The sequence below is a fragment of the Rissa tridactyla genome, chromosome 17 (genome assembly GCF_028500815.1).
Source record: "Rissa tridactyla isolate bRisTri1 chromosome 17, bRisTri1.patW.cur.20221130, whole genome shotgun sequence".
NCBI lineage: Eukaryota > Metazoa > Chordata > Aves > Charadriiformes > Laridae > Rissa > Rissa tridactyla.
Window position 1 is genome coordinate 8,184,518 of NC_071482.1, and position 25,284 is coordinate 8,209,801.

The window sequence follows — 25,284 nt, forward strand, 5'->3', positions numbered from 1 at the left end:
TTCCCCCCATCCGAGGAGGGATGGAAGCAGCATCGGCAAATCTGAATAACTAATCAGAGTCCTCATTAACCCCCCGCCGAGATGCTCAAACATTCACTTTGCTGTTTGTGAAGCAGAAAAAAAAAAAAAAAAAAAGAAGGAAAAGGGGAAAAAAAACGAAAAAAAAACCCCAACCAAAACCAACCGCAACCCACCCTGCATTAAAATTGATGTGTTATTAATCCCACTGTTCCAGGCCTCATGGGTACCGAATTTTCCGCTGTCTCGCCCGAGGCCGAACAGTATGGTGCCGCTTCTGCGGGGCACTTTGACTTTCCATTATTTATCGGCGCGGCGTAGCGAGGCCGCTTTTGTTCCCTGGGCCCAGATGTGGGCACATGTGGGCGTCCGGGGGTGGGGGGAGATGTGAGTGTGTGTGTGTAGAAGGCAGGGGATGTCCGATATTTCCATACGTACCCCCTTCGGATAATAACGCAAATCGCCTGTAGCGGGGCTCCGCCGATGGACGCGTCTCTCCCGGTCCGTGTTTTGAGGTGAAACCGCTTTGCTTTTGCAGAAATACGGCAATATTGCCGGTGGAGGGGAACGTCTTCAATCTTGTCGCTCTCTTTGAGCGGGGATGGGGTTAGTGCAGCGCCGGGTTTAACTTGCGGGGCTGAGGAGGTGGAAGCCTGAAAACACCGCGTCGCTCTTTGCACCTTCAAGCATCCCCAAAATCCAGCCCCGGCCCTTGCTCAGAGGCTGGAGATGCTGCAGAAATTGCGCCGCGGAGGGGAAAAACCCCGACAAACCCAAGGTTTTTATTGCCGTGGTCCCCATGGCGGATGGCAGCGGGTGTTGGCAAAGCGCTCGGAGAGTCGCCATCGCCCCTTGGTGCTCCTTAAAGAGTTGCGGCGGACTCCCCGCAAGCGTAAATGCAGGGGGTAAAAATAATTCAGCCAAACCCAGCAGCGTTATGAGGGATTTCACCGTTCCTCGTTTCCGTTTAAGTCAGCGGAGCTGGAGTTAAATTTATAAAAAAACCGGAGTCGCAATTAAACAGCCTCGGTATGATGAGGTTGGAAGCATCGCGATCCGCTCACACTGGAAACAGGGCAACACCACGGGAAAAGCCTTCTTGCTTTAAAGTCCTAGGCTTTTTTTCTAGATGTCAGCCTGATTAGCATTCCCTTACACCTAATTAAATCTTTATTGACAGGGATGCCCTTGGCTTTTTGCGACCTGGGCACAGCCTGAGGCCCCAGGGTGCTAGGTTCCCATCTCCTCTGTTGGATGTTATTCAGGTCAAGGTTGATCGGGATTGAGGGCATTTTGGGGGATTGATGGCTTGTCATAAATGGCGTCTCGTTTATGACCCTTGGGCGGCCGCTCCATACAGCCATGAGTGCCCGGGACACCGTGTAGCCTGCTGGCTTGCGTCACCCGCAGTGGAGCATCTTGAAGGAGGCATCTCCTCCATTCCCTTTTGCGTTGGGAGGACTTCAAAGACCCCTGCTAAACTTCAAAGGATGCCTCATGAAGTCACTAAAAGTGTGCTCCAGCTCAAAAAGACTCATCTCCTTCTGCAAAGGTGTTCAGGGAGATGTCCCCAGTGGGGCTCTTGGTGCTCTCCGTGACGGGGACTAAAACGGCATCTTTGTTGCAGAAGCTGCACAAGCTCCTATTTTTGTCCTACTTGCATGCAGCATCCAAGACCTCAGCCCTGATCACCTCCAAGCATGAAAAATGGGTCTAGCAGAGCTCTTTTAGCACCAGCAGAGCCTTATTCGTCTGCTCCTTTTCCTCCGCTCCTCATGGTTCATTCACATGGCGAGCCCAGATGACAAAAGTCTCTCCCACAGGACGGAGAAAAGTTTTTACCGGGATGAAGGACTGCTGCAAAACATGAGCTTTTTGTCACGTCGTCAGAAGAAATCCAGAGCAAAGCAAGTCCCCGGTCCTCAGTGCGTTTTTGGCATCGGCCTGTGCGTGCTCTTCCAAGGCATGAGCCCGTAGGTTGTTGTTTTATTTTTTGTCATGAATATCTGTAAGGATATTTCAGCTGCTGTTACGGTGGAAGAGTTTTGGACTCCAGCCCCTTCTGAGCCTTTAGCATAACCCAGATTAGGTCTCTAAGCCTCTCAGCAGGACCTACACTTGCCCAGGATGTCAAGGGGCATCCTGACCTTTCGCCCCTTTCACCAAATTTTCCATGTTTGGAGGTTTCTGCCCTGTTTTGCCGTGAAATCACCCAGTTGCTTCCATATCTCTCCTTGGTCAATGGCCTCGGTGATGCCTAGGTTTCCAGAAATGGCACTTCCTATGCAGGCTTCCCAATATACCTCTGTCTTTTGGACCCATGCTCCTGGCTGCGATGATGGATACGGGCTGTGAGGGCACAAAAATGGGAGTGTTGTTACTTCAAGGGGTTTGGGAAGGAATTAAAACCAGGGGAAATGGTTCTCAGGGATCTCCCATACAGCCTCACCATGGAAGGCATAGCTCTCTGCAGCTGGCATACAGCAGAGATGCATCCCTCAGGTGTGCCTTGGAGATCTGAGGAGCTCTCTGGAGATGGTGTGTGTCATGGTAGATATATCAGATATATACTGGGGATCTGAGGAGATCCCTGGAGGTGGTGTACATCATGGTAGATCCATCGGATGTGTACTGGGGATCTGAGGAGCTCTCTGGAGGTGGTGTACATCATGGTAGATCCATCGGATGTGTATTGGGGATCTGAGGAGCTCTCTGGAGGTGGTGTACATCATGGTAGATCCATCGGATGTGTATTGGGGATCTGAGGAGCTCTCTGGAGGTGGTGTACATCATGGTAGATCCATCGGATGTGTATTGGGGATCTGAGGAGCTCTCTGGAGGTGGTGTACATCATGGTAGATCTATCGGATGTGTATTGGGGATCTGAGGAGATCCCTGGAGGTGGTGTACATCATGGTAGATCCATCAGATGTATACTGGGGATCTGAGGAGCTCTCTGGAGGTGATGTGAATCATGGTAGATATATCAGATATGCCTTGGAGATCTGAGGACCTCTCTGGAGGTGGTGTGTGTCACGGTAGATAGATATATATTGGGGATCTGAGGAGATCCCTGGAGGTGGTGTACATCATGGTAGATCCATCAGATGTATACTGGGGATCTGAGGAGCTCTCTGGAGGTGATGTGTATCCAGAGGTGCATATATCAGATGTACATTCAAATCTGAGCAGCTCAGCAGATCAAGGTGTATATATGTATTTACCAGACATGTATCAGCAATCTGAGGAGCTCTGTACCAGGTTATATACATCACGGTGGATGTATCAGATGTATATTGAAGATCTGAGGAGCTCTCTAGAGGTGATGTGTATCAAGGGACAGATATCAGATATGTATCGGAGATCTGAGGAGCTTTCTAGAGGTGCTGTCTATCGTGTTAGATGTATGTGCTGTGTAATGGAGATTTGAGGAGCTCCAGGCAGGTGACGTAGATCAGAGATGTATGTCAGATGTATATTGGCGAGGAGCTGTCTAGAGGTGATTTATCTCAAGGTAGGTACATCAGATGTTTGCTGAAGATCTGAGGAGCTCCACAGAGATTATGTGTATCAAGGGACATATATCAGACGTATATCGGAGATCTGAGGAGCTCTCTACCAGGTGATATGTATCAAGGAAGATATATCAGCCATATAGCGGAGATCTCAGGTGATGTTTATCACCTAACATAGAGGTAATATCTGGAGGAGATGTATATCGAGGGACATCTGTGAGACGTATATTGGAGATCCGAGGGGCTCGCTAGAGCTAATGTATATTCAGGGATCTGGGGGATTTTCTCTCTTTTATTCCTTTTTTTGAAGTCAAACACAAAACGCCCCGGCGGCCGTGCTGGTCCTCGCTCAACCCGTCTTCATTTTTCCACGGGGTCTGCTCAGACGGGTCTAGAAATCCCAACCGCGGCTTCCGTACAGGCCAGATCCTTGGTAGATGCAGCACCGTCCCTAACTTCTGTGCGGACTTCTCCTTGTTAACTAACGGCTGGGCGCTCCCCTGGTTTTGAGTTAATGGCTCTTTCCGCGTTCGTGCCGTCTGAGCCGGAGTGTAAAAGCACATTTAGACTCAAGCGAAGATCATAATTAACCAGGGGGATGGCGACAGCCAGCGCGAAATGGGGGCACAGTCAACAGCGAGGCTGTTTTCATTGCTTTTTCCCTTTTTTCTCCTTTTCAGACCCGGATTGTACCTCTAACCCTCAGTGAGAGCCCGTGCCAGGGATTCGCCACCCGCCGGGAGCCGAAAAGGCCGGGCTGGGATCGTGTCGCCCTTCATCCTTTGTGGACAGACCGGCAACGAGCACGCCTTCGTTTTCTGGACACATCTGGGTTCGACCTTTAAAAACCTGATTTATTTTTTTGTCCTTCCTTGGAGCTGTTCAAACCTTCCTGGGCAAAACCCTGGGATCTAGCTCAGCCGTCAGCCCTGCTTTCACCTCCGAGGGGATATTCCCACCGCGGTTTTCCTCGATTCCTCCTTTTTTCCCCCCTATCCTGCAAAAAAAAGAAGTGCATTAAGAGCAGACTCGCCCACCACGGCTTCGCTGACGCTGCTGAAAGACCTTCCGTGGAGCAGAACGCTTCATCCCCTGCTTAACATTTCGCCTTCTCGTTCCACCGTTTTCTTTCTATATTCAAATATTTCCTCCGTCGCATTCCCAGGTTGTGATCCCTCCCCAGAAAATCTTGTTTTCGGGGCAGCGGGAGGACGCTTGCAGGGCAGCGGCTCCCCGAGCACCCCCCAAACGGTAAGGCGGCTTCGCTTTAGATTAATTATTCAATTATATATATTAATCGTGCAAATATATATACCGATCGAGCAGGATGTGGTGAGCCGGGACCTCGGCGGGGTTTTATCTGGGGGAATTTCTGCTCTTTTCTGGTACACTCAAACCGTATCGCCCCATCCCTAAGCGTTTAGGGAGGAGTTATACTTTTTTGCTGTTTTCTTTTGGTTTTTTTTTTTTTTTAAGAAATCGGGCTGTGCAGGGATTCTTGCTTTAAAGCTCAAGTATTGAAAAACGTGTTGTTATGAGCCCCACAAGCCGTGGCCAGCCCGGAGGAAAACACAGATATATTTTTGTAAAAATAACCCGAAACACGGGCTGTTATCACTGTGAAATTTTGGCACATCAGTAGGATGTGGAGAAACGGTCACCCGATAAAAATAACCGCAACGCGGAGCTTAAAATAAGATGTACGTGAAACCAAGGGTCTCGCAGTCCGTTAGTCAACCCCGATTGCTAAAATTAGGGCACAAATGTGCTTGATCTGTGCCAAAACCGAAGGCACCTGGCAGGGGACAAAAAAAATAATACAACCTCGTTGACTTGCAACTTTCCTCCTAAAGGAGCAGAGAGAAATCTTTGGTCACTGAAAACGGAGGTGCCGCATTCGACTGGGGCGAAGATCCTGAAAAAGCGCCTGATTTCTTCCTAAACTGGTGATGTTTGGGGTGGGGACGTCTCAGGGGAAAACCCAAAATCTTCATGCGGTCCGCGGCGCAGCAGGGTATCTTCTTTGAGTCATTTTTTTTGCGTCTTGACTCCTCTGAAAGTCCCTTTTAATAAACAGCAGCCAATAACGGCTGGATTATTTCCCCCGGGCTGCCCTTTCAGCCCTGGTTCTTGCTGGTGACCTTCCCTCGACCAAAAAAACCCCGGGATTAAGGATGCGATGAAGCGGCTGAATTTCTCATTAGGCTGGTTTTGCCCTGGCTCTAATAAAGGCGCACGTTGGGCTCACCTTCAGACCACTTCTCCGGTGGGTTTGTGGGAGCTTGGGGTCACCACAAGGACTTCTTTTTCAGGAGATCCTCCCTGCCTCGATGCCCTCTTTCCAATCAGTATTTTGATGGGATCTGCCTGGCGCTTCCATGGAACGGCTCAGCGCCCTGCAAGGTACCTCGGGCAGGTTGGGTTGTCCCCTTTGGAGGAAACTGAGCCCATGGAGGACATGTCTTTGGAAGACACAAGCACGGCCTGGCCTGGGGAGCATCTCCAGCAAGAAGACCAGATTCAACCTGTTCAGCAAACTGCGCCAACAAAGTCCAGGCACCTCCCACTAAAGGCACAGAAAGACATGATGATGGGTGCCCACCTAATTCCCTTCTGGAACAGGAGACTGGCGTTGCTCTAAGTGGTTAATGATAGAAATTGCCTCTCCTGAAGACGTCTTCTGAGAAATTACTTGGTTCCCCTTGGCCTTTTCCACCTTGTATGTGGGTCCTTCCATTTTCCAGGCACTAAACCATTTCAGCTTTCCTCCTCCTGAAGCCCACACGTCCACAGAGATGCACCTCAGGGGCCAGCTCGTCCCTTTTGGCACTGTGCGAAGAGTCGCAAAAACAATTTGGCACATCTGTCTCGCACCATAAATACTTCCCAGTCCTTTTTCGTCCCCAGTTTCCTCATTGTGTTGAGTTCGGACCAGGCTGAACATATCTTAGAGTCTACCATTCAGAGTAAACGGAGAAGACAGCGTAATTAAGTGTAGTTAAAAGAGTTCAAACCCGTTTGTGACTCCCTCGCCGGAGCTTGTATAAATCATTGCGTCGCATCTCAAACCTCTCTTTTGTCACTGAGGCTGGAAATACGGCAAAAAAAAATTGCTTGCAAATGGGCAAACGAAAGATGTTTAAATTGGGGCGATTAATCTTGTGGCTCACATGGCAATCTTTGGTGTCTTGGCTCAGGGCCTGGATGGGGACAAGTCTCTGCTGATACCGGGAAGGCCGGCGTGCCTCAAGGAAGACCTTGTTTTTGTCTCCTGGTTTGTGGAGTCATTTCTCCTTGGGAATTTTGCATTTTAAAAGGAAATTCAGGGGGGAAGTAAGACCAGGAGGAGCCGGAGAGCTGCAGGAGAGGGATGCGAAGCCGAAAGTCAGTGAGTCGGGAGCTCTGATTTATCTGCCATATGGGAAAGAGGAAAACAGCCGGCTCCAGAGGGATTTCTTTCCCTCTCCCGAAGGGAAAATTTGCAAGCGTATTAGCAGGATATAGCAAGAAACAAGGCAGATTTAAGGGAGGAGAGGGTTTTATTAGGTGCGCTGCAGCATTGCACTGTTTTTGGGGGGCTTCCCGGGGGTTGGGAAATCTTTGTGCGCTCCCATGCATGGCTTGCCCATGTTTCTGCGGTCGGTTAGGTCCGCTGGTTTTAGCCCAACCTCTGCGAGCCCACCAAAAAGCAGGTTTCCGTTTGCGTTTACCCGGCAGGTTTACTCGTGCAGGTCTTGGGAGGTTCGCGTGAAGCCTACTACAGGCTTCGATTTGCGAAATAAACACCCCCAAAAGGCATTATTAAAAACCGTAGTGTTGCTCGTGGGGTGTTTATGGGCTGCAGCCATGGTTGCAAGAAGTCATTGAATAGTTTGGGATGACATCTTGGCTGGAATCATTCGCAGGTCTACGTTGAGGTGGCGGGTGGGTTTTGCGCTGGCGTTCGTCTGATTTGCGCTTGGCGATACTTGCACTGGCTGAGAAATTGGTGAAGGACCGCAGTTGTCAGTTTGGGATGGAAAAACGTGGCTGACGGTTCGATTTTTTGCTGAGCGAGGCTGTTTTGGAGCGTGTTCCTTCTTGTCTGCCCATCCTCAAAGCAACAGCTCTGATGTCACCTTTGCGGTGGGAGAGAAGATGTGTAAAACCCACAAATCTCCCATTTTCCCAGCACCTCATTCATCTCAGACCCATATTTAAGCCTCTTCTTCCAGCCCGTTGCTCTAAAACTCATCACGTTTATTTACCGTCATCTTCTTTGCCCTCCAAGAAGCTCCTCTTGAACCTGGCTGGGACCGTGGGGACAGGACCTTCCCATTGCAGGGCTGGTGTGGGATTGAGATTTGGTGTTGGCACGATGGCAACGTGTGATTCCTCTCTCGTGGGATTAGGCAGGTCGCGATGGAAAACGAAGAGCGCGAGGCAAGGTTTGAAAGCATCGGGCAAGATTTTGATCATAAATTATTCGCAGTTAATTGCTCGCAGCAAAGAACTGTTGGAAAATTAAGCCACTCGCTATTTTTTTGCAAGGGCTCTCAAGGCAATCAGAAACTTTGCCTGGACAATTCGTGTCCGGCAAGCGGAAGTTTGTACGTTTTTGGGTTCCTCAGCTAGATTTCACTTCAAAGCTTTTTGATTTGCCCTCCGAAAAAAATTCACAATTTGCTCTTTGGGGAACTTTTGTTGGGCCGGGGGCTGGATTGCACAAAATGCAAGTATTTTCAGGTTACTTTGAAGAAGCTCCTTTGATGTTTGCCTGCACCAGTTTATACGGGAGGGCGCGTTAGCGATCTCCCTCTGTAAAAATAACACTTCAAAAAGTATGTAGGTATATCAGCTCTCCACTTAAAAAAAGAAGCACAAAGTTGTTTAATGCTGCCGTTCAAGGTACATTAACCTTGTCTGCTACAGCTCTGACTGCCTCTCGCAGGTTTTATTCTCGTGTTTATGTTGCAGAGATATCCCTGGAGCCTTTTAGGGATGGGTATCTTCGGAGAGGAGAGAAATATTTAGCGGTAATTGTTGCTCTCGTCGAAAATTCACGGTAGCGGCGCCCCGCTTTCTATGGAGCTTGAGTTGGGGGAGGATTTGCAAATATTCGATAAATAAATGCGAGTAATAAATAAATAAATAAATAAATAAATAAATAAAGGCTGGTTTTCCCCGTGTGCGGGGGAGTTGTCCCATCGGATGGTGAACCAAACCAGTGCTCGGCAAGAGTTTTTTGGCATCCCCCGGCGTGGCGTTTCCCTCTCCCTTTTACCCCGGTCCTTACGCATCGACCACGAGCTTATTGAGGAGAAAAATAGAAAAGGGGTTTGCTCTGGACCAGGGTTTGTCCTGCAGAAATAGCGAATCTCCATCTGCTTTAGCTCCTGGTTGTAGCAGAAGCGCAGACTCGATTCGAGCTTTTATATTGGGAAACAACTCAAGGACTGGGTGCTGGGGAGGGTACGAAGGTCAGCATTTAGGGAACCGGCATCTTGGCCAAGAGCAAAGGATGCTCCCGGTGCAAAAACCCTCCCGAGATCGGGAAGAGGAAATTTGCCTACCAAATATTCCTAAAACCTTAGATGTATTTGCTGGCCCAGGGGTATTTCTAGCACAGTTGCTCCTGATATCTTCAGATGAGGAATCATTTGGAAGCAACCTCAAATGTGAGGAACGACCGAGAACGGACGACGTCTTTTTCAAGATTTTTCCCTATTTCTGACCATTTAATAGCAATGACTGGTTTTAGTGAGTTTAGGGTGGCGTAAGTTGGTAAAAACGAGCAAAAAGGGGGAAGATTGGTGGGTAGAAACGAGACGTTCGAGAGCAAGAGGGTCGCTCTTGGTTCACTTCATGGCCGTTGAAGGGTCGGCATCGCCTGCCAAGGGTGAACCTGTCCTCGCTGGTGGTTCAGAGTGAGACGTATCGTCCTCTGGGGGGGCCTCTCCCTTCCCCCGCCGCTATATTTCTTCATTTTAACTTAGATATATGCATATAATGAACGCATATATCATAAACTTCCGCACGCACAAGCCCTCCGTGAAGACGGTGGCCTAAAAAAACTTGCAGCCCGCTGCGGGGGGGAGCACGACTGACGTGGCGTCATCGCCAATCTTAACCAGAAAAAATAACAAAAAAATACCCTGTAGAGAAGGCAATCTTCCCCTAATACAGAAAAATACCTTCCCGTGGCCAGAAAATCATCCTCGAGTCTATTTAACAATTTTGAAACTTTGGGTAGAGAAGAGGAAATACCTGAAAAGCTGATTTTCTGATTTTTCACCTTGAATCCTCCGTTATCAATTGCACGTTTTGCTGCGGGGGAGAAGCTGCTGAATGAGCTAGGTGAAAACGATCCCCATTTTCCGTGGGTTTTGGAAACAAGAGTTGCACCTTGCGAAGCTAATATTATTAATATTTTTTTTTTGCATTCAGCTCTGCATCTTCTACGGTTTTACGGCTGTTCTATTAATCGAGGAGATCATATTCACCTGGGGGGGTGGCGGACGACTGCCTGCACTACTTAATTTTTTTTAAAAAACGTTTTAAGGCTTCAGTGACCATGCTGGGAAAAAAAAAAAAAAAATAAAAATCAACGCCTCAACTTAGTCTTTAATTATTTTTATTTGAAAGAGGAGATGATATATTGCTGGCAAAGAAGCAGCCTATAAATCTGCAACTCTTTTAGGCAGACGCAAGCCGTTCAGGAAATAGATTTCCAACTCGATGGCGATATGTCAGCGATAGCTGAAATAATTTTATTTCGTGAGGAAATTTCGGATACTTTGATCTCAGGTCGCTGCCAAAACCCGAAGTACTGCCGCTTCTGGAAATGAAAAGGCCTTTATGGGTTTTATTGCTCGCCGTTTCTTTCCCCTCTGCAAACAACTCGGGAGTTGGCCGCGATTCCTGCCTTCCTTGACCCCCCAGCCCCCCAAAATTCACTCTTCGCTCAAGATTCGGTCATTGACCCCCCACATCCGCGAGGGGATGGCAGGGTTTGGCGATGCTCTGCTCCTTTCATCGTCTGGATGCCTACGGTCAAGGGCTCACGCGGCTAAATCGATTTCAGAGGTGGGAAGGAAAAAAAAAGGAGCGGATTAGTGCATAAAATAATAATAATAAAAAATACATATGAAAAATAAGAAAGGATTAATGCGTAAAATAGCAGCTTTCGACCCTTCCCGGCATTTGGCTGCCGATAAATCCGTGGGGCTGACAGCTTTGCACCGTTATCCCAAGATTCATGGCTGGGGGCTCCTGCGTGAAACACCCGTCCGGCTTTTCCCGCGGGTGCCAGGCGCTTCCCTGGATATTTACTGCACCCGAGTGCATTTGTTTCCCCCCAGATAAATATACTGCTATTGGCAACAGCTGTCTCTCATTTTGTCCTTTTTTTTTTTTTTTTTAAACATTTGACTGTGAGTCCCGTTCTCCAAACAAATCGATGTCCATAAAGCCTCAACGAATGGCTTGATTTTAGCAGGTTAGACGATATTTGGCAATTAAATTGGGCTCCGGACTGCCACCTTCTGGGAATACATTCACCCGGAAAGCTCGCACCCCACAATAAATCGCTGCGTGCTGGAGGTAGGCTCGCTGGTGGCATGAACAATAGATGCCAAGCGGGGTTTTTTCCCCAAAATAGCAATCCCTTCTTTTTTTTTTAGCTACCGACTGAGATGTCTAGACCATCACGGTGCTGAATTCTGCTTTTCTCCAGCCGCGGCTCTTTCTGGTGGGGAGATTTCCCCTTGGCGTTACCCCTCGAGGACATGCCTGCGGCTGTGAGGGGAATTTTGACGTCGGGCACCGAAGATTTTAAGCCGCGAGTTTACTCAGGAGCAGATAATTTTGCCTCCTGCTATTTTGCTGTTGGGGAAAAAAGATGAAAAGTCCGGGTTTTAATCCCATAAATGCAGCATCCTTCTGGCTGCAAGAGGTCTGCGTCATGCCAGGACCCCAGTCCGCCTTCCCAAAGCGTAGGATTTTGGATGTGCTCTCTTAATATTCAGCTCACAGGGCATCCAGGCTAATGCAAAGTGTGAGAAAAGCAATTATGCGTTGCTTTTTTTTTGGTAATTCATTCATGCAAAATAATGAGTGGTTGACACTCGTCCTGTGCAAACACCACTTAACTTTCCACACGGGCACGGTGCATTTGCGCGCTCGGTGCCCGGTGGTTCCTGTAAAGCCCAAAGCCTCGTGGAGAAGACCAGAACGTCGCGAATCTTCCCCCAGACAACTGTGGACGTCACGGAGAAGACCAGAATATTGCGAATCTTCCCCCAGAAAACCGTGGAGACTGTTCCGAAGACCCTAGATGTGTCTTGGTTTTTACTGAGCTCATCGATACTCCTCTTCCTCTACCTTGTGTGAGAGCGTGTCTTCCTGCATGTCACCGTTTCATGGAAAAAGTGATGCTGATGCGGTTTTTTGGCAGATCTCCTCACAACGTCAGAGGACTTTACGTAACTCTTTGCATTTCTTCATCGGATGGTGCCGCAGCTCTTCTCCAGATGAGAAGCCAATGGGGAGCCCAACGCAACGATGGGCATTGCAAAGGGGTGAACCCTTCAAGAGATGGCATCTCGTAGAAAAATGAGTCATTGCAGGGAGAAATGCACTTTTGGAAGCTCTGGGGAGATTTTGCCGGATGGCTTCGTGAGGTGGCTCAATACAGAACTCGGAGCCTCAGAGAGGACTCAGGATGGGGTTGTTTTTTGAGGATTTAAGCAATATTATTGGCTTTTCTTCTGAAGCAACCACACAGTTGCAGTGAAATAACGGGAGAGGAGTCATTTTGGGGCCAAGAGTTGCTTTTTGGTTACATCCGCCACCAGGTCTTGGTGACAGCTTGGGGACAGCATCCAGCCAAGAGCTCCTCTACAAATTTGTCCCTTCCTGGTGCCCCATTTTTTCCCCATCTCCTGGGACCTGAAGATACCAAAAAAGGAGTCTGTTCTGTGCGTTTACAGAAAGCAGAACAACTTCAAGAGAGGTTGAAGGCGACATGTCTCAGGCTGCCTCCTGGCTTCAGGGATGTCCCTATGGGATGTGCAAAATCAGGGTTTGCTCTCCGGTTCACATCAAGCAAGGGTTTGAACCCTCTTTCCTCATTTTTGTGCATTCAATGACCATGGCGTCAGTCAACTCAATGTAGGAGTCAACCGCGTTGGTCAATGCAACGTAGGCCCAGTCAGCATGGGTCCAGTACAGGCAGGTCCTGTTTGACGAACCTGATCTCCTTCTATGACAAAATGACCCGCTTGGTGGATGAGGGAGAGGCTGCGGGTGTTGTCTACCTTCAGTGAAGGTTTTGCCACCGTTTCCCACGGCTTCTCCTGGACCAACTGGCTGCCCGTGGCTTGGTTGGGTGGACTTTTTGATGGGTAAAAAACTGGCTGGAGGCCAGGCCCCGAGAGTGGTGGGGAATGGAGTTCAATCCAGCTGGTGGCCCGGTCACCAGTGGTGTTCCCCAGGGCTTGGTACCGGGGCCTGTTCTCTTTAATATCTTTATCACTGATCTGGACGAGGGGATGGAGCGCACCCTCAGTCAGTCTGCAGATGACACGAAGTTGGGTGGGAGCGTCGACCTGCTGGAGGGTGGGAAGGCTCTGCAGAGGGATCGGGACAGGCCGGATCGATGGGCTGAGGCCAATGGTGTGATGTTCACCAAGGCCAAGTGCCGGGTCCTGCCTGTGGGTCACAACAGCCCCGTGGACACTCCAGGCTGGGGGCAGAGTGGCTGGAGAGCTGCCCAACGGAAAAGGACCTGGGCGGGTTGGTCAACTGATGGCTGAATATGAGCCAGCAGTGTGCCCAGGTGGCCAAGAAGGCCAACAGCACCCTGGCTTGTATCAGCAATAGTGTGGCCAGCAGGAGTGGGGCAGTGACGGTCCCACTGTACTGGGCACTGGTGAGGCCCCACCTTGAGGGCTGTGTCCAGTTTTGGGCCCCTCACTCCAAGAAAGACGTTGAGGGGCTGGAGCGTGTCCAGAGAAGGGCGACGGAGCTGGTGAGGGGTCTGGAGCACAAGTCTGGTGAGGGGCGGCTGAGGGAGCTGGGGATGTTCAGCCTGGAGAAGAGGAGGCTGAGGGGAGACCTTCTTGCACTCCACAACTCCCTGAAAGGAGGTTGTGGAGAGGTGGGGGTTAATCTCTTCTCCCAAGTTACAGGCGATGGGACAAGATGGTTTTTGTCAGAGTTGGGTTGATGGTTGGACTAGATGATCTGAAAGGTCCCTTCCAACCCGGGCAATTCTATGATTCTATGGTAGAAGTCAACTGGGTCGTTCAACTCAATGTAGGAGTCGACTGTGTTGGTCAAACCAACATCGGATACTCGGTGCCCCTTCTGGATTGAGCATGCAGTGCCTGAGGATGTGACTCCATGGTGGCTAAAGGCAAAGAGACGCATTATTTGGGGGGTTTTTAGTGTATAATTTCAGAAAACGGAAAGTTTTGCATTATGACTTGTCTTCCTGCTTCCAAAAGGGAAGAATAACCGGAAAGGGGATGGAAATCCCCATGTAGGCACTGCAGTTATAGGCATAAGGGGGTGCACCTTCTCCAGGGTAGACCTCCTTGCCAGCGACCCTCTTCGCTTCGCCCCCGATGCATTCCTTATCCAAAGTCACGCATCTCAAATACTCGTCAAAGAGTCATCAAAACATCTTGGGTTTCTTCCAGGGACTGGGTGGTGGAGCGCTGTGCTGGGTTGCCCGTCCGAGGAACGTCACCTCTCCTTTCTGTCCCTTTATTTTTCCTTTCCGAGGGATTTTTTCGGGGGCGGGGGGGGGGGCAGATCCCCCTTAATCCAGCGGCATTTCTCCCGCCCGCAGGTTCTCCATGTGACTCCCACCCAGGATGCACCATGTCTCCCCGGCACCGGCTCTGACGATGATGGCCACCCAGACGGTGCCCCCTCCTCCTTACCAAGACACCCCACAGGTGAGTGTCCACCAGCACCCATGGGCTCCTCCAGACCCCTTGTGACCCCCAACTCCTGCATTAATTACCCTGCCCGCCTAAGTAACGACCGTTACAAAGGATTTCACCCCCAAATCAGCGACTGTCAAAATTTTACACCCTTCTTGATACAATCTCCGGGATTGAAGGGCTTAGGGACAAACGATGGGGGTTTTTTCCCCCTTTCCGGCTTTTTTTGGGGTCGCGGGGTCTTCTCAGAAAGCCGACGCAGCGGCGTGTTTGCAGCGAGCACGTTAACGAGCTGGAAAGACGAAATGTCTGGCTCAACCCGGGGTGGGTTTAGCCGTAGGAATGGCCTTTGGATTTATTTTTACAGCGTTTTTTGGCAACCCGTGGCGGGGGGAAAATAAGACTTCATCTGAAATGTTGCTCTAAGGGGTCGAATAACTTTTCCGAGCATCATTACGGAGTTGTTACAAGGAGAGGATTTTGTCCAAGGGAAACTCCGCTGGAGCACCCCAATGGGCTGGATGTGGGGGTGGAGGTTGTGTTTCAGAGACGGTCCCGCTCCCGGCAGCCCATCCCGAGATTTTTTTTGGGGGGGGTGGGGGGGCGAATCGCCATCACGTTTCCGCTTTCCCAATGGAAGTGACCCGATGGGGATGATCCGGATTGAGCGCCGAATCACCTCTGTGTCCAAAGCAGCTTTATTTTTTTTTTTTTTGGTTTGTTTTTTGGGGGGGGTTCATATGGGAAATTTGGAGTCGTCCCCCCCCCCCCCCGCCCATTTACTGCAAATCTCGGCTGCAGAAGCAGAAAAATCTCCCCTCCCAGGAAAAAAAAAAAAAAAAAATCAAGGCTATTCTCTGCAAGCTAAAACAAAATTGACTTTTACGTGCCCCCCACACCCCCCCCCGCCCCCGAAGCCACCCGGGTCTCCTTTCCGCTCGTCTCCTTCGGTGGGAAAAGGTCACGTCTCGCAAATGACACCTCGGTGGGGTTTTTATGGCTCCTCCAACTTCTGTGCCATCATTTGCTCGCTTCGCTGCTCTGCTCCGAGAGGAGCTTTTTCCCAATTTTTTTTTTTTCTTTTTTTTTTTTCCTTCCTTCCTTCCTTCCTTCCCCGCGTCGAAACGCGCTGCCTTTCTCGCTTACGCGGCGGGGAGCCGCGAGGCCGTTTTAGTCCTAATGGGCAATTTAAGGGGCTTTTAAAATAGCCGAGGTTTTCCGCGGCGTCCGACGGCGATGTCCCCCTTTTCCTTCCCCATCCTTGCCCCTCGTCTGCCCCCCGTTTTAATGCGCTGGATTTTGGGGACCCTCAGGAGCATCGTTGCCCACATCCCTCCTTTTTTTTTCCCCTATGGCGGGGGCTGCTCGAGCGTTTTTGTCTTCGGTTTAGTGGGTTTTGGAGAAAAAGCTGCAGCCAAGAGTTGCTTTTTTTCTGTTTTCCGGCCTCGACGCTGAGCGCTCCGAGCTTTTCACCTGAAAATTTGGGATTCCTCAGGGTTTGGAAAAGCAAATGGCACAAATTTCCTCTCCCCAAAGGCAGCGAAGAGACGGAGAGGGTCAGCGATAGATAAAAAAGTAGCAATTATTAGAGCTACGACCGGCTCCTCATCATCCAGGGGATCATTTTGGGGGAGAAAAGTGCTAAAAAAGGGGTTTGGGGGAGCTTTGTGTTAATATTTTACAGCAGAGGCTGTGCAAGCGATCACCCTCACTGGCAGAAATATGCAAAAAATGAAGCAGAAATGATGGAAAAGCTGCTTTTCGGAGGAAAAAAAAACCAAACCCCACTTTAATAATCACCAGGTTCTGCTCCAGGGGGGTAAAATGGAGCATCGTTTATCCCGAGCAACTCTGCCCGTTGAAAATCGAAGAATCTTCATAAAAATGCAGACTTTTTATCCCGTAAGAAATTAAAAGAAAAAAAAAAACAGGGGAAAAAAACCAGTCTTCAGCCATTCCACTGTCGAAGTCAGTAAAAAGAGGTTTCAAAAAATAGGCATTTTCGGCACCGACGGTGATGCCCCACCTTGAAAAAAATGCTTTTTAGGTGGTTACGGCAGGGGGAAAAAAAAAAGGAAAATTAAAAAAACGATACTTTTTTTCCTATTTGTTCACTTATTATCTAAATACGTTTTTAAAAATTGGCTGGAGAAGGAGGTTTTTCAGCATTTTCAACACAGAAAGTGATAAAAGCAGCTTCGTGCCCCCCCCGAACTGCTTTTTAGGTGGTTAAACGAGGGACAAAAATAGGCAGATCGTAAAAATATCTTTTCTTCTTAATTCTAAAAATGGATTTTTTTTTAACAATCGCAGATTAAAAATGGGGGGGGAGGTGTTGATTTTTCGGTAGAATCAATGGAACATTGTCCTCAGCACGTTTTTTGGGCTCAGAAGCACCGTTTTCAGCGTGGGTGACGGCGGTAGAGAAATTCAGCGCGAAATGCGAAGGAACACGGTAAAAATTGCTGATTTTGGAGATTTTTCTTGCCCTCAAGACCTTCACCGCGGTTGCTTTCTAAAGTCGATGTATTTGGCCATGGTCTTCCAAAAAAAAACCCCCAAAAGCACGAGGAATTATCACCTGGTGAGCGGCCGCCAACTCCGGCGAAGGATTTTCTTCCGAAAGGACTGAAAAAAAAAAAGAAATATCATAGAAAAAGAAAAATAACCGGGCGGTGATGCGCGTCGTTGAGCAAGAGGTGCCTCAAAAATCTCTACATCTGGGACTCTTGCAAAAACACGGCGGGGTTTCCCCCCCCCCCCCTTTTTTTTTTTTCCTTTCTCTTTCCATTTTATTTTTGCCCTTTTTTAAACAAATTTTTTGATGTCTTAAACTTCTCTTTTACATTTTTTACCCGTCTTAACACACGTTTTGTTACGTGTTTACATATTTTTCTATTTTTTCACGTCTTTTTACGTAATTATTTGACATATTTTAAAACCTTTGAAGGCTTTGTTGGCGTATTTTTGGTAGTGTTTTGCATCGTGTTGTGGACTTTTTTACATTTTTTTTTTTTACTCTTTTAACCTTTTTTTTAAACTTTTAATTTTTTTTTTTTTTTTTTAATTTCGTTTTCCCTCCTGCAACTGGTTTTGGCCATTTTCTCAAAAAAAAAAAAAAAAACCACAACCCTTTTTTTCATTTTTTTTTCATTTTTTTTCAATTTTTCTTTTTTTTTTCCATTTTTTTTTTCTTCAATGCCTGCAACTTCCATACCCAAATCCGTCCTTTTTTCCCCCATATTTCCCCATTTTCCCGCTGCCGAAACACTCGCTCTCCCGACCCAGAAACTTGCTGCCTCTTTCCTCCTTTCCCGTCCCCACCTGCTCCCCGTAAAGCCCTTTTTTTGGCTGCATTTTCACCTTCCTCCCCCTGTCCGGCTGTGAATACTCACATCGGAGCATCCTCTTGCCTCTCTTTCCGCTGACTCGGTATTATTTTTATTTATTTTTTACGATTTTCTTTAGTCCGAGGTGAGGTAACGGCTTTGAAACAGCCGCAGAGGGGGCTTTTTTTTTTTTTTTTTTTTTTTTTTTTGGGTGGGTAACAGCCCAATTAGTCGCAGACTTGGCTGGAAACGGCCAACTTGGCAGGATTTGGGGGCTTCGGCGTCCTGGTAAGGGATAAAAAATAAAAATGGGGAAAAAAGAGGGGGAAAACGTCATTTTCCCACCAAAACCAAGTCATTTTCCAGGAGATAATAGAGAGAAAAAAAAGGGGAAAGGTGATGGAGAGGCGCTTAACGGCATGGCTGGAGCATCCCAAAATCCACTTGCATTTTGGTTTTAGGTCGAAAACGGAGGTGAAAAAAAGAGAAATCCAAACTGCTGGGCTAGAACCCCCAAATTTTCACTAATTTGTTTAGCACCGGGGGTGGGAAGAGGAATGGAAATCAAATTCTGGGTTGGGAGAAGGAGAAATTAAACGGCACCAGGTGAATTTACAGGTGCCGGAGCCAAACTTTGAAGTTATGAACAATAAAGGAGATTAAAAAAAAAAAAAAAAAAAAGGCAAAAAAAAAAGCGCTCCGTATCGGCAGGAAAAGGTCAGGCAGGAGATATTAAAGTCAAATATTTTAAAAGCGAAAGGTGTCGCGGTTTTGGCCCAGTTCGGGTTTATGCTGCTTTTAAGGGCGGTGAGAAATCGGCTTTTTCCGTGGCATACGGAGGTATTTTTTTAGGAATGTACAGGTGTGCATCTATTTTTATATATATTAATATATATTGTCAATATATTACATATAACATATATCGATATTAACATAGTATATAAAAATATTTATTATTTATATATTAAACCATTTTATTTCTCTCTATAAACGCAGAAATACACATGTAAGGATATTAGAGAAATGAAAAATATAAAAAAAAATCTTCTTTCTAGGTGAACAAAACATATTAGGATGAATAAATAATAGATATATTTTTTTCTTTATGCGGAACTAAGCACAGAAAGGACTATATATTAGCCAAATAAATAAATTATATATATATATATAATGTTTAGCAAGACACAGAGGTTTCCTTTCGCTGCCCAGCTCGAGGAAGGGTCGACGATTCCCCCGTGAAAACGGACAAACGCCGATTTTTTTTTTTTTTAACAACATTTCCACCCCAGAGCGGGTGAAACATCCCCTTGGCGCTGATTTTGAGCTAAAAACCCGCAGGATTCGGAAGGGGGGGAGGGGGGGGGGTGGGTTGCTGATGCGTTTGAACCCCCGTCAGCGCCGGGGCTAAAGATTCGGGGCAAAGGCAAAAAAAAAAAAAAAAAAAATAATTCTTTTTTTGGGGTTTTTTTTTTTTTTTTTTGGTTGGCCGGTTTCTCGCCGCGCCAAAATGGCTCAGCCCCGGGGCTCGGCGAGCTGGAAGAGGCTCCCGTAATTTTGGATTTTGGAAGGAAGTTTGGAACGCCCGCGTGTCTAGACAATGATACCTGCTTCGGAAAAAAAAAAAAAGCAGCCGAGTTCATTTGGGATTGCTGCGAAGCGCATCCCGTCGTTAATTACCCCCCCCCAGCCTTCGCTTCGCTGCCGGTGCGATAGAAGCGTCGGGATTATTATTTATTTTTTACCCCCTCCCTGTGTTTTCCCTAAGTAAAAAGCGGGAAAAGTGCGTGTGCGTGTGTGTGTCGGGGGGGAAAAGCGGGAAAAAACCCACCCCTCACCTTGCCGTTTCTAGGTGAAATGTAAATACCTAATGGAAATAAATGTAAATAAAGATAAAAATGAAATCTTCTCACCCCTCAACCCGTCCCGCTCCCAGCCCCGTCCCGGGGCTGCCCCCTCCTGAGGTTTTAAAAACCCCGCTGCAGACGCCGGCGAAACTCGGTGGCAAAGTGCAACAAACCCCATTTTTGTTATCTTTTCTTCCTTTTTTTCTCCCCCCTTCCCCCCCCCCACCTCTCTCCCAGATGACGGCCACAGCCCAGCAGCCCACCAAGGCGCAGCCCGTCCATCTCGCCACGCCAGCGGCGGCCCCCAACGCCCCGGTACCCGCCGCCGCCGCCGCCGCCGCCGCCGGTGACCCCCAGGCGCAGCTGGAGGCCGACAAACGAGCCGTCTACAGGTGATGCGGTGGCGCGGCGATTCGTTAGCGGCCGCTCTAACGCGCGCGGGCGTCGTTTCGCCACCGGTGATGCCCCCCCCGGCTTCACGCCGCCACCAGGCCCGTGGAACGCGCTGGTGGTTGACACGCGGCGATGCGTTGCGTGCGTGCGTGCGTTGAACGTGTCGTTGGGCGTCAAATCGTTGCGGTGTGCTAACGCGTTGGTTAATTGCTGCTGTTCTGATGCCTTCGTTAGCATGCAGGGACGGGCGATTAGCGATTAGCTCCTTTTTGGCGATAGCTACGGGTAACGGCGCATGGTGGCGGCGCTCCTTCGTGGGCCTCGTCTTGCAGCATCTTCCCCAAAATATTCACCCCCCCCGCCCAAACCCCCAAAGTTCGTCTTTTTTCTTTTTTTTTTTTTTTTTTTTTGGCAAAACCACGCGATTTGGAGCTGAAAAAGCACCCGGAAGGAGTAAAGTCAGGGATTAACCTGAAACGTGTGGTCGATGCACGTCCAGGGGGATGGACGAGCCCTTCCGCTCCCTTTTTTTTTGGGCGCATTGGAGATAATAATATATAATATTGTAATATATGCAGTAATGTTATCGTATAATCGTAGTAACATTATAATTATGTAAATAGTATAATTATATAAGTAATATGTAATTATATAAGTGATATGTAATTATTTACAATATTATAACGTATACCGTAATGCGGTAACAGCAACGTACAATATTATAACATAATTAGGATTAAGATTTAAGGTTAAAGGTTACTCCCCCATTAATGGCCAGGGCCATGGGGGCTGGGGAACCAAAGAGCTGCGTCTCGGAAAGGAAGGAATTCAAATATTCCGACTTCCAAATAACCAGATATCACAAGTCCGAAAGGTCCGGGAAGGCGCGTGAAGGCGGGGAATAAACCCGCCCGTTTCGTGGGATCCTCGTGGTTGGAAAAGGACCTTTGAGATCGTCGAGTCCAACCAACCAAACCCGGGAAAACGCGAAGGATTTTTTTGTTTTTTCCCCCAGCGGGTCTCAAGGTTTTCTCCGGTGATGGCAATATTTTTTCCAAGGCAAAAGATAAGTCATTCAAGACCAAAAAAAAAAAACCAAAAAACCTCAAAAAAAACCAAACCCAACTTTTCTTTGCGCTGCGGCGAGGATTTTTGCAGCGTTCGGGGGATAAAGAAAACCAAAAAAAAAACCAAACCAAACCAAAAACCCTTCGGAGTTTTTACAGCCTTCGTTTGAAGATCAGAAAAATGCCAGAAATACCTTTTTTTTTTTTGGGGGGGGGGGGGGGGGGGTGCCATTTATCAGCCAGAAAAAGGAGGGGGAGAAAAAAAATTGTTGGCTGGTCCCACTCGTGCCCTCGGTCGCCCAAACCTGGACGCTCGGTTTTGGAGACCAGCCAAAACTACACCCCCCACCCCCCAACCCCCACCCCACCCCCCGGCCCACCAAAATGTGGTTTTTCTTTCGAAAACCGCAGCCCGTGAGGAGTTTTTGGCTGCATCGAAGATGTGAATGTTGGCCCGATCCAGCGGTCAGGGTGGATTGCGTACGTGACAGTAGCCATCGAAGGCGCACAGGGGGGGTTTAGCCCTCCTGCCCCCCCCGCAAACCGCCGGATTTTTGGTTAATTTGCCATAATTGCAGCCGGGCGGACGGTTGATCGACCTGGAGGGAAATGGCCGGGAAAACGCGCCGGGAAATATAAAAACGGCCGGACGAGCCTCCCCAGCGGGTTTCATGCTCTAGCGGGAGGTTTATCACCTGTCAAAAAAAAAAAAAATAGGGAAAAAAAAAAAATAGGGGAAAAAAAAAAATAGGGAAAAAAAAATAGGAAAAAAAAAGGAAAAAAAAAAAAGGGAAAAAAAAAAAAGGAAAAAAATAAATTCATCCTCTCCCCTTCCCTCGCTTGGCGTGGGAGCATCTGCCCCGGGACTGGTCCAGCGGCATCCCGCCTCTGCTCCCGGTTTTTGTTTTTGTTTGTTTTTTTTTTTTTTCCCAGCTAACGTATTTTATCCCCTTTATCAACAGCGGGGCTGGGAATTCCCCGACGGGTTTTTGGACCAGTCGAGACGATGCTCCCGTGGGACCCGACGGCTTAAACCACCTTAAACCACGCCTCAAACTGCGTTTTTTTGGGGTTTTTTTGTTTTTTTTTTTTCCGAGCGGGAAACGGCTGGATTTCTTTGCGTTAAGTTTCTTTTCTTCTTTTTTTTTTTTTTTTATTTCTTTTTTTTTTTTTTTTTTGAGGCCGGTAAGAAAAAATACCGCGTGCTGTGAAGCGCCCACCAGCGAGCGGCTGGCGGGCCGAAGGTGCGAAATTAGGCCATTAGAGGAATTCATTTCTCTTTATGAGCCCGTGTCGAATCCTTTTTATTAGTGGCTGCGACCGACCTCTCTCCTGCGGGAAAATGTCAGGGCCGGCTCAGCCCCGTTATTTGGACGATTCCCTGAAAAAAAAAAAAAAAAAAGGGTTTTTTTTTTGCAAAAACCGCAGATTTTTGCAAAAGGAGAGGGCCTCGGCGCTCTCCCTCAACCCACCCCCGGGGGCTTCTGCGCCTCCTCCGATTTCATTATTGTTTTAGTTTATTCTATTTTGTGTTGGGGTTCTTTTGTTGTGTCCGGGGGGGGGGTTGTTTCATTTTAACTTTTATTAATTTGCGGAGTTTAATTTATTTTATTGTTTTATTTACTTTTATTTATTTTATTTTGTTATTTTATTTTTTCTTTTCTTCTCTTCTCTTTTCTTCTCTTCTCTTTTCTTCTCTTTTCTTTTCTTCTCTTTTCTTTTCTTCTCTTTTCTTTTCTTTTTTCTTTTCTTTTCTTTTCTTTTCTTTTCTTTTCTTTTCTTTTCTTTTCTTTTCTTTTCTTTTCTTTTCTTTTCTTTTCTTTTCTTTTCTTTCCTCTTCTTTTCTTTTCTCTTCTTTCCTCTTCTTTTCTTTTCTCTTCTTTTCTCTTTTCTTTTCTGTTATTTCATTTTATTTATTAAATTTAATTTAATTTAATTTTATTTTATTTTATTTTTTATTTTCTTTTATTTGTTTTCTCTTTTCTTTTCTTTTCTTTTCTTTTCTTTTCTTTTCTTTTTTCTTTTCTTTTCTTTCTTTTCTTTTCTTTTCTTTTCTTTTCTTTTCTTTTCTTTTCTTTTCTTTTCTTTTCTTTCTTACTTTCTTTTCTTTATTTTTTTAATTTAATTTAATTTATTTTATTTTATTTTATTTTATTTTATTTTATTTTATTTTATTTTATTTTATTTTATTTTATTTTATTTTATTTTATTTTTTAATTTTATTATTTCCAACTGAAAAGCAAAAACGTCCATTTTATTTTATTTAATTTCATTTTATTTTATTTTATTTTATTTTATTTTATTTTATTTTATTTTATTTTATTTTATTTTTGATTTATTTCCAACTGAAAAGCAAACCGTTCTCCCCTCAGCCATGTGCTTCCCCCTCCTCCTCCTCCTCCTCCCTGCCAGCGCTCCAAGACATTCGGGGGGTGGGGGTGTGTCAATGCCATCCCTGCCCCAATTGTTAATGCCGAGCAGCGCAGGGTGATGCCAGCATCGCTCCTAATCCCCCCTTCGGCTGATGCAACCCCTCAGAGCAAAAGGGCTACAAATTGCTCGGGGGCTGCAAATTCTCCCCCCACTCCCCAAAAAAAAAACCAAACCCCAACCCACCCCCCCCCCCCCCCCCAATCCTTGGGGTGACTCCGCGCCGGCGTTCCTAATTCACGGAGCGGCTCTGGAAATGGCAGCGGGCACCCGCCGCGGGGCCGCCGCTTCGTAAGTCCCAATAATTCAGCCCGCGCCTGGAATTTGCCTTTCATATCCCTCGGCTCAGTCCCGGCGGGGCCGCCGAAATTATGAAATTATTTCCTCCCCCCCCCCCCAACCCCCCCCCCGCCGCCCTCAACCCTCGGTTCCCTGCTCCAGCCCGGGCGAATCTTGCATTAAACCGGGATCAGGACAGATTAAACTATAATATGCTGCGGTATTAGCAGCTGCAAATGAAGACTTAGCCCAGGGGTTTAACCCCTTCGCCTGACTCCGGCTCGGAAAAGACGGGCGGGAAGTGATTCGTAATCGTCCTCTGGACCATCGTTTGGAGAGAAAATGGCGGAGCAAATCCCAACCCGCTGGGATAACCGAGGGGGGGCTGGGGGAGGCCACCCCTGGAGCGCCGGTTCGCATTTCTCCCCTGAAAGACTCCGTAAATACTTTATTTATTTATTTTTTTATTATTATTAATTTGCGCGGCTGGAGAGGCTCGTCGAAATTTGCGCTAACTCATGGTCTCCATCCCCTTCTTCTCCACGCGCTTTGCTGTCGTTGCGTATATTTTGCATTTTTAATTGCGTCGATTTTGGCATCATCGTGGTGGTTTTGCAAGAAGAATTGCGAATCTTTGCTTTCTAAAAGCCAACTTGTGGCAAGAAAGAAGTGGGATTTGACCCACCTTCATGGGCGGACGTGGGTGTGCTTGACAGAGGTGCACAGACATCTCTTGGTGGAGGAGGAACCTGTAGCAAGGTTGGTCCGTAGGATGCTGCGGGCACGTAGAAACACCAGCCCATCCCCGTCCAGCGTCTCCAACCGAAAGACGTTTTGGGGTAAAATAATACCATCGATGAGCAGGTGCTGATGTTGATCCCCAAAACGCACGGCCACCAGGAACAGCAGATGGCTCCAAGACAGCCACCCCGAAGCCAAACCTTTTTGCTCATGGCAAAACATTTTGGAAATGCTTTGGTGCAATGATAGAAAGCGCCAAGATATTGGGAGAAGTCATTGCCTGGTGGAGAAGATGAGGACTTTTGTAATTTTTGAGCTTTTTTTGTTGTTGGAAAAGGTCTAGAGAGAGGACTTCCAGCTGGCTTGGGAGTGGGGTGCGCACCATCAGGTCCTTGCAAGCTGGGAAAGAACGGATGGATGGTGTGGGGTAAAAATGGACATGGGACCTAAAACAGTGGGAGTTATGGGGGGGTCTCCTTTGTCCTCTGCAGGCACCCGCTGTTTCCGCTGCTGACTCTCCTCTTTGAGAAGTGCGAGCAGGCGACGCAGGGCTCCGAGTGCATCACCTCGGCCAGCTTTGACGTCGACATCGAGAACTTTGTCCACCAGCAGGAGCAGGAGCACAAGCCCTTCTTCAGTGATGACCCCGAGCTGGACAACCTGGTAGAGGCGGCTGGGGCTTGGCTTGGTTTTTGGGGGCTGAGGAGAAGGTGGGGGGTGAGGAGAAGGTAGGGGGT

The 25,284-nt window shown here is 47.7% G+C and overlaps 1 protein-coding gene across 2 annotated transcripts in view; it reads left to right on the forward strand.

Annotated features, from left to right (window-relative positions):
• The window catches only part of PKNOX2 (PBX/knotted 1 homeobox 2), a 101,300-nt gene that overhangs the window by 57,965 nt on the left and 18,051 nt on the right, over positions 1-25,284 (forward strand). Inside the window, exons 2-6 of one of the 2 annotated variants that reach the window (XM_054223189.1) lie at positions 4,214-4,365; positions 4,699-4,784; positions 14,368-14,476; positions 19,875-20,029; positions 25,039-25,210. In XM_054223189.1, coding sequence (XP_054079164.1) covers positions 14,393-14,476; positions 19,875-20,029; positions 25,039-25,210 — 411 coding nt within the window. In that variant the 5' untranslated portion in view covers positions 4,214-4,365; positions 4,699-4,784; positions 14,368-14,392. The remainder of the gene's footprint in view (positions 1-4,213; positions 4,366-4,698; positions 4,785-14,367; positions 14,477-19,874; positions 20,030-25,038; positions 25,211-25,284) is intronic. The other variant, XM_054223190.1, reaches the window with a different exon arrangement.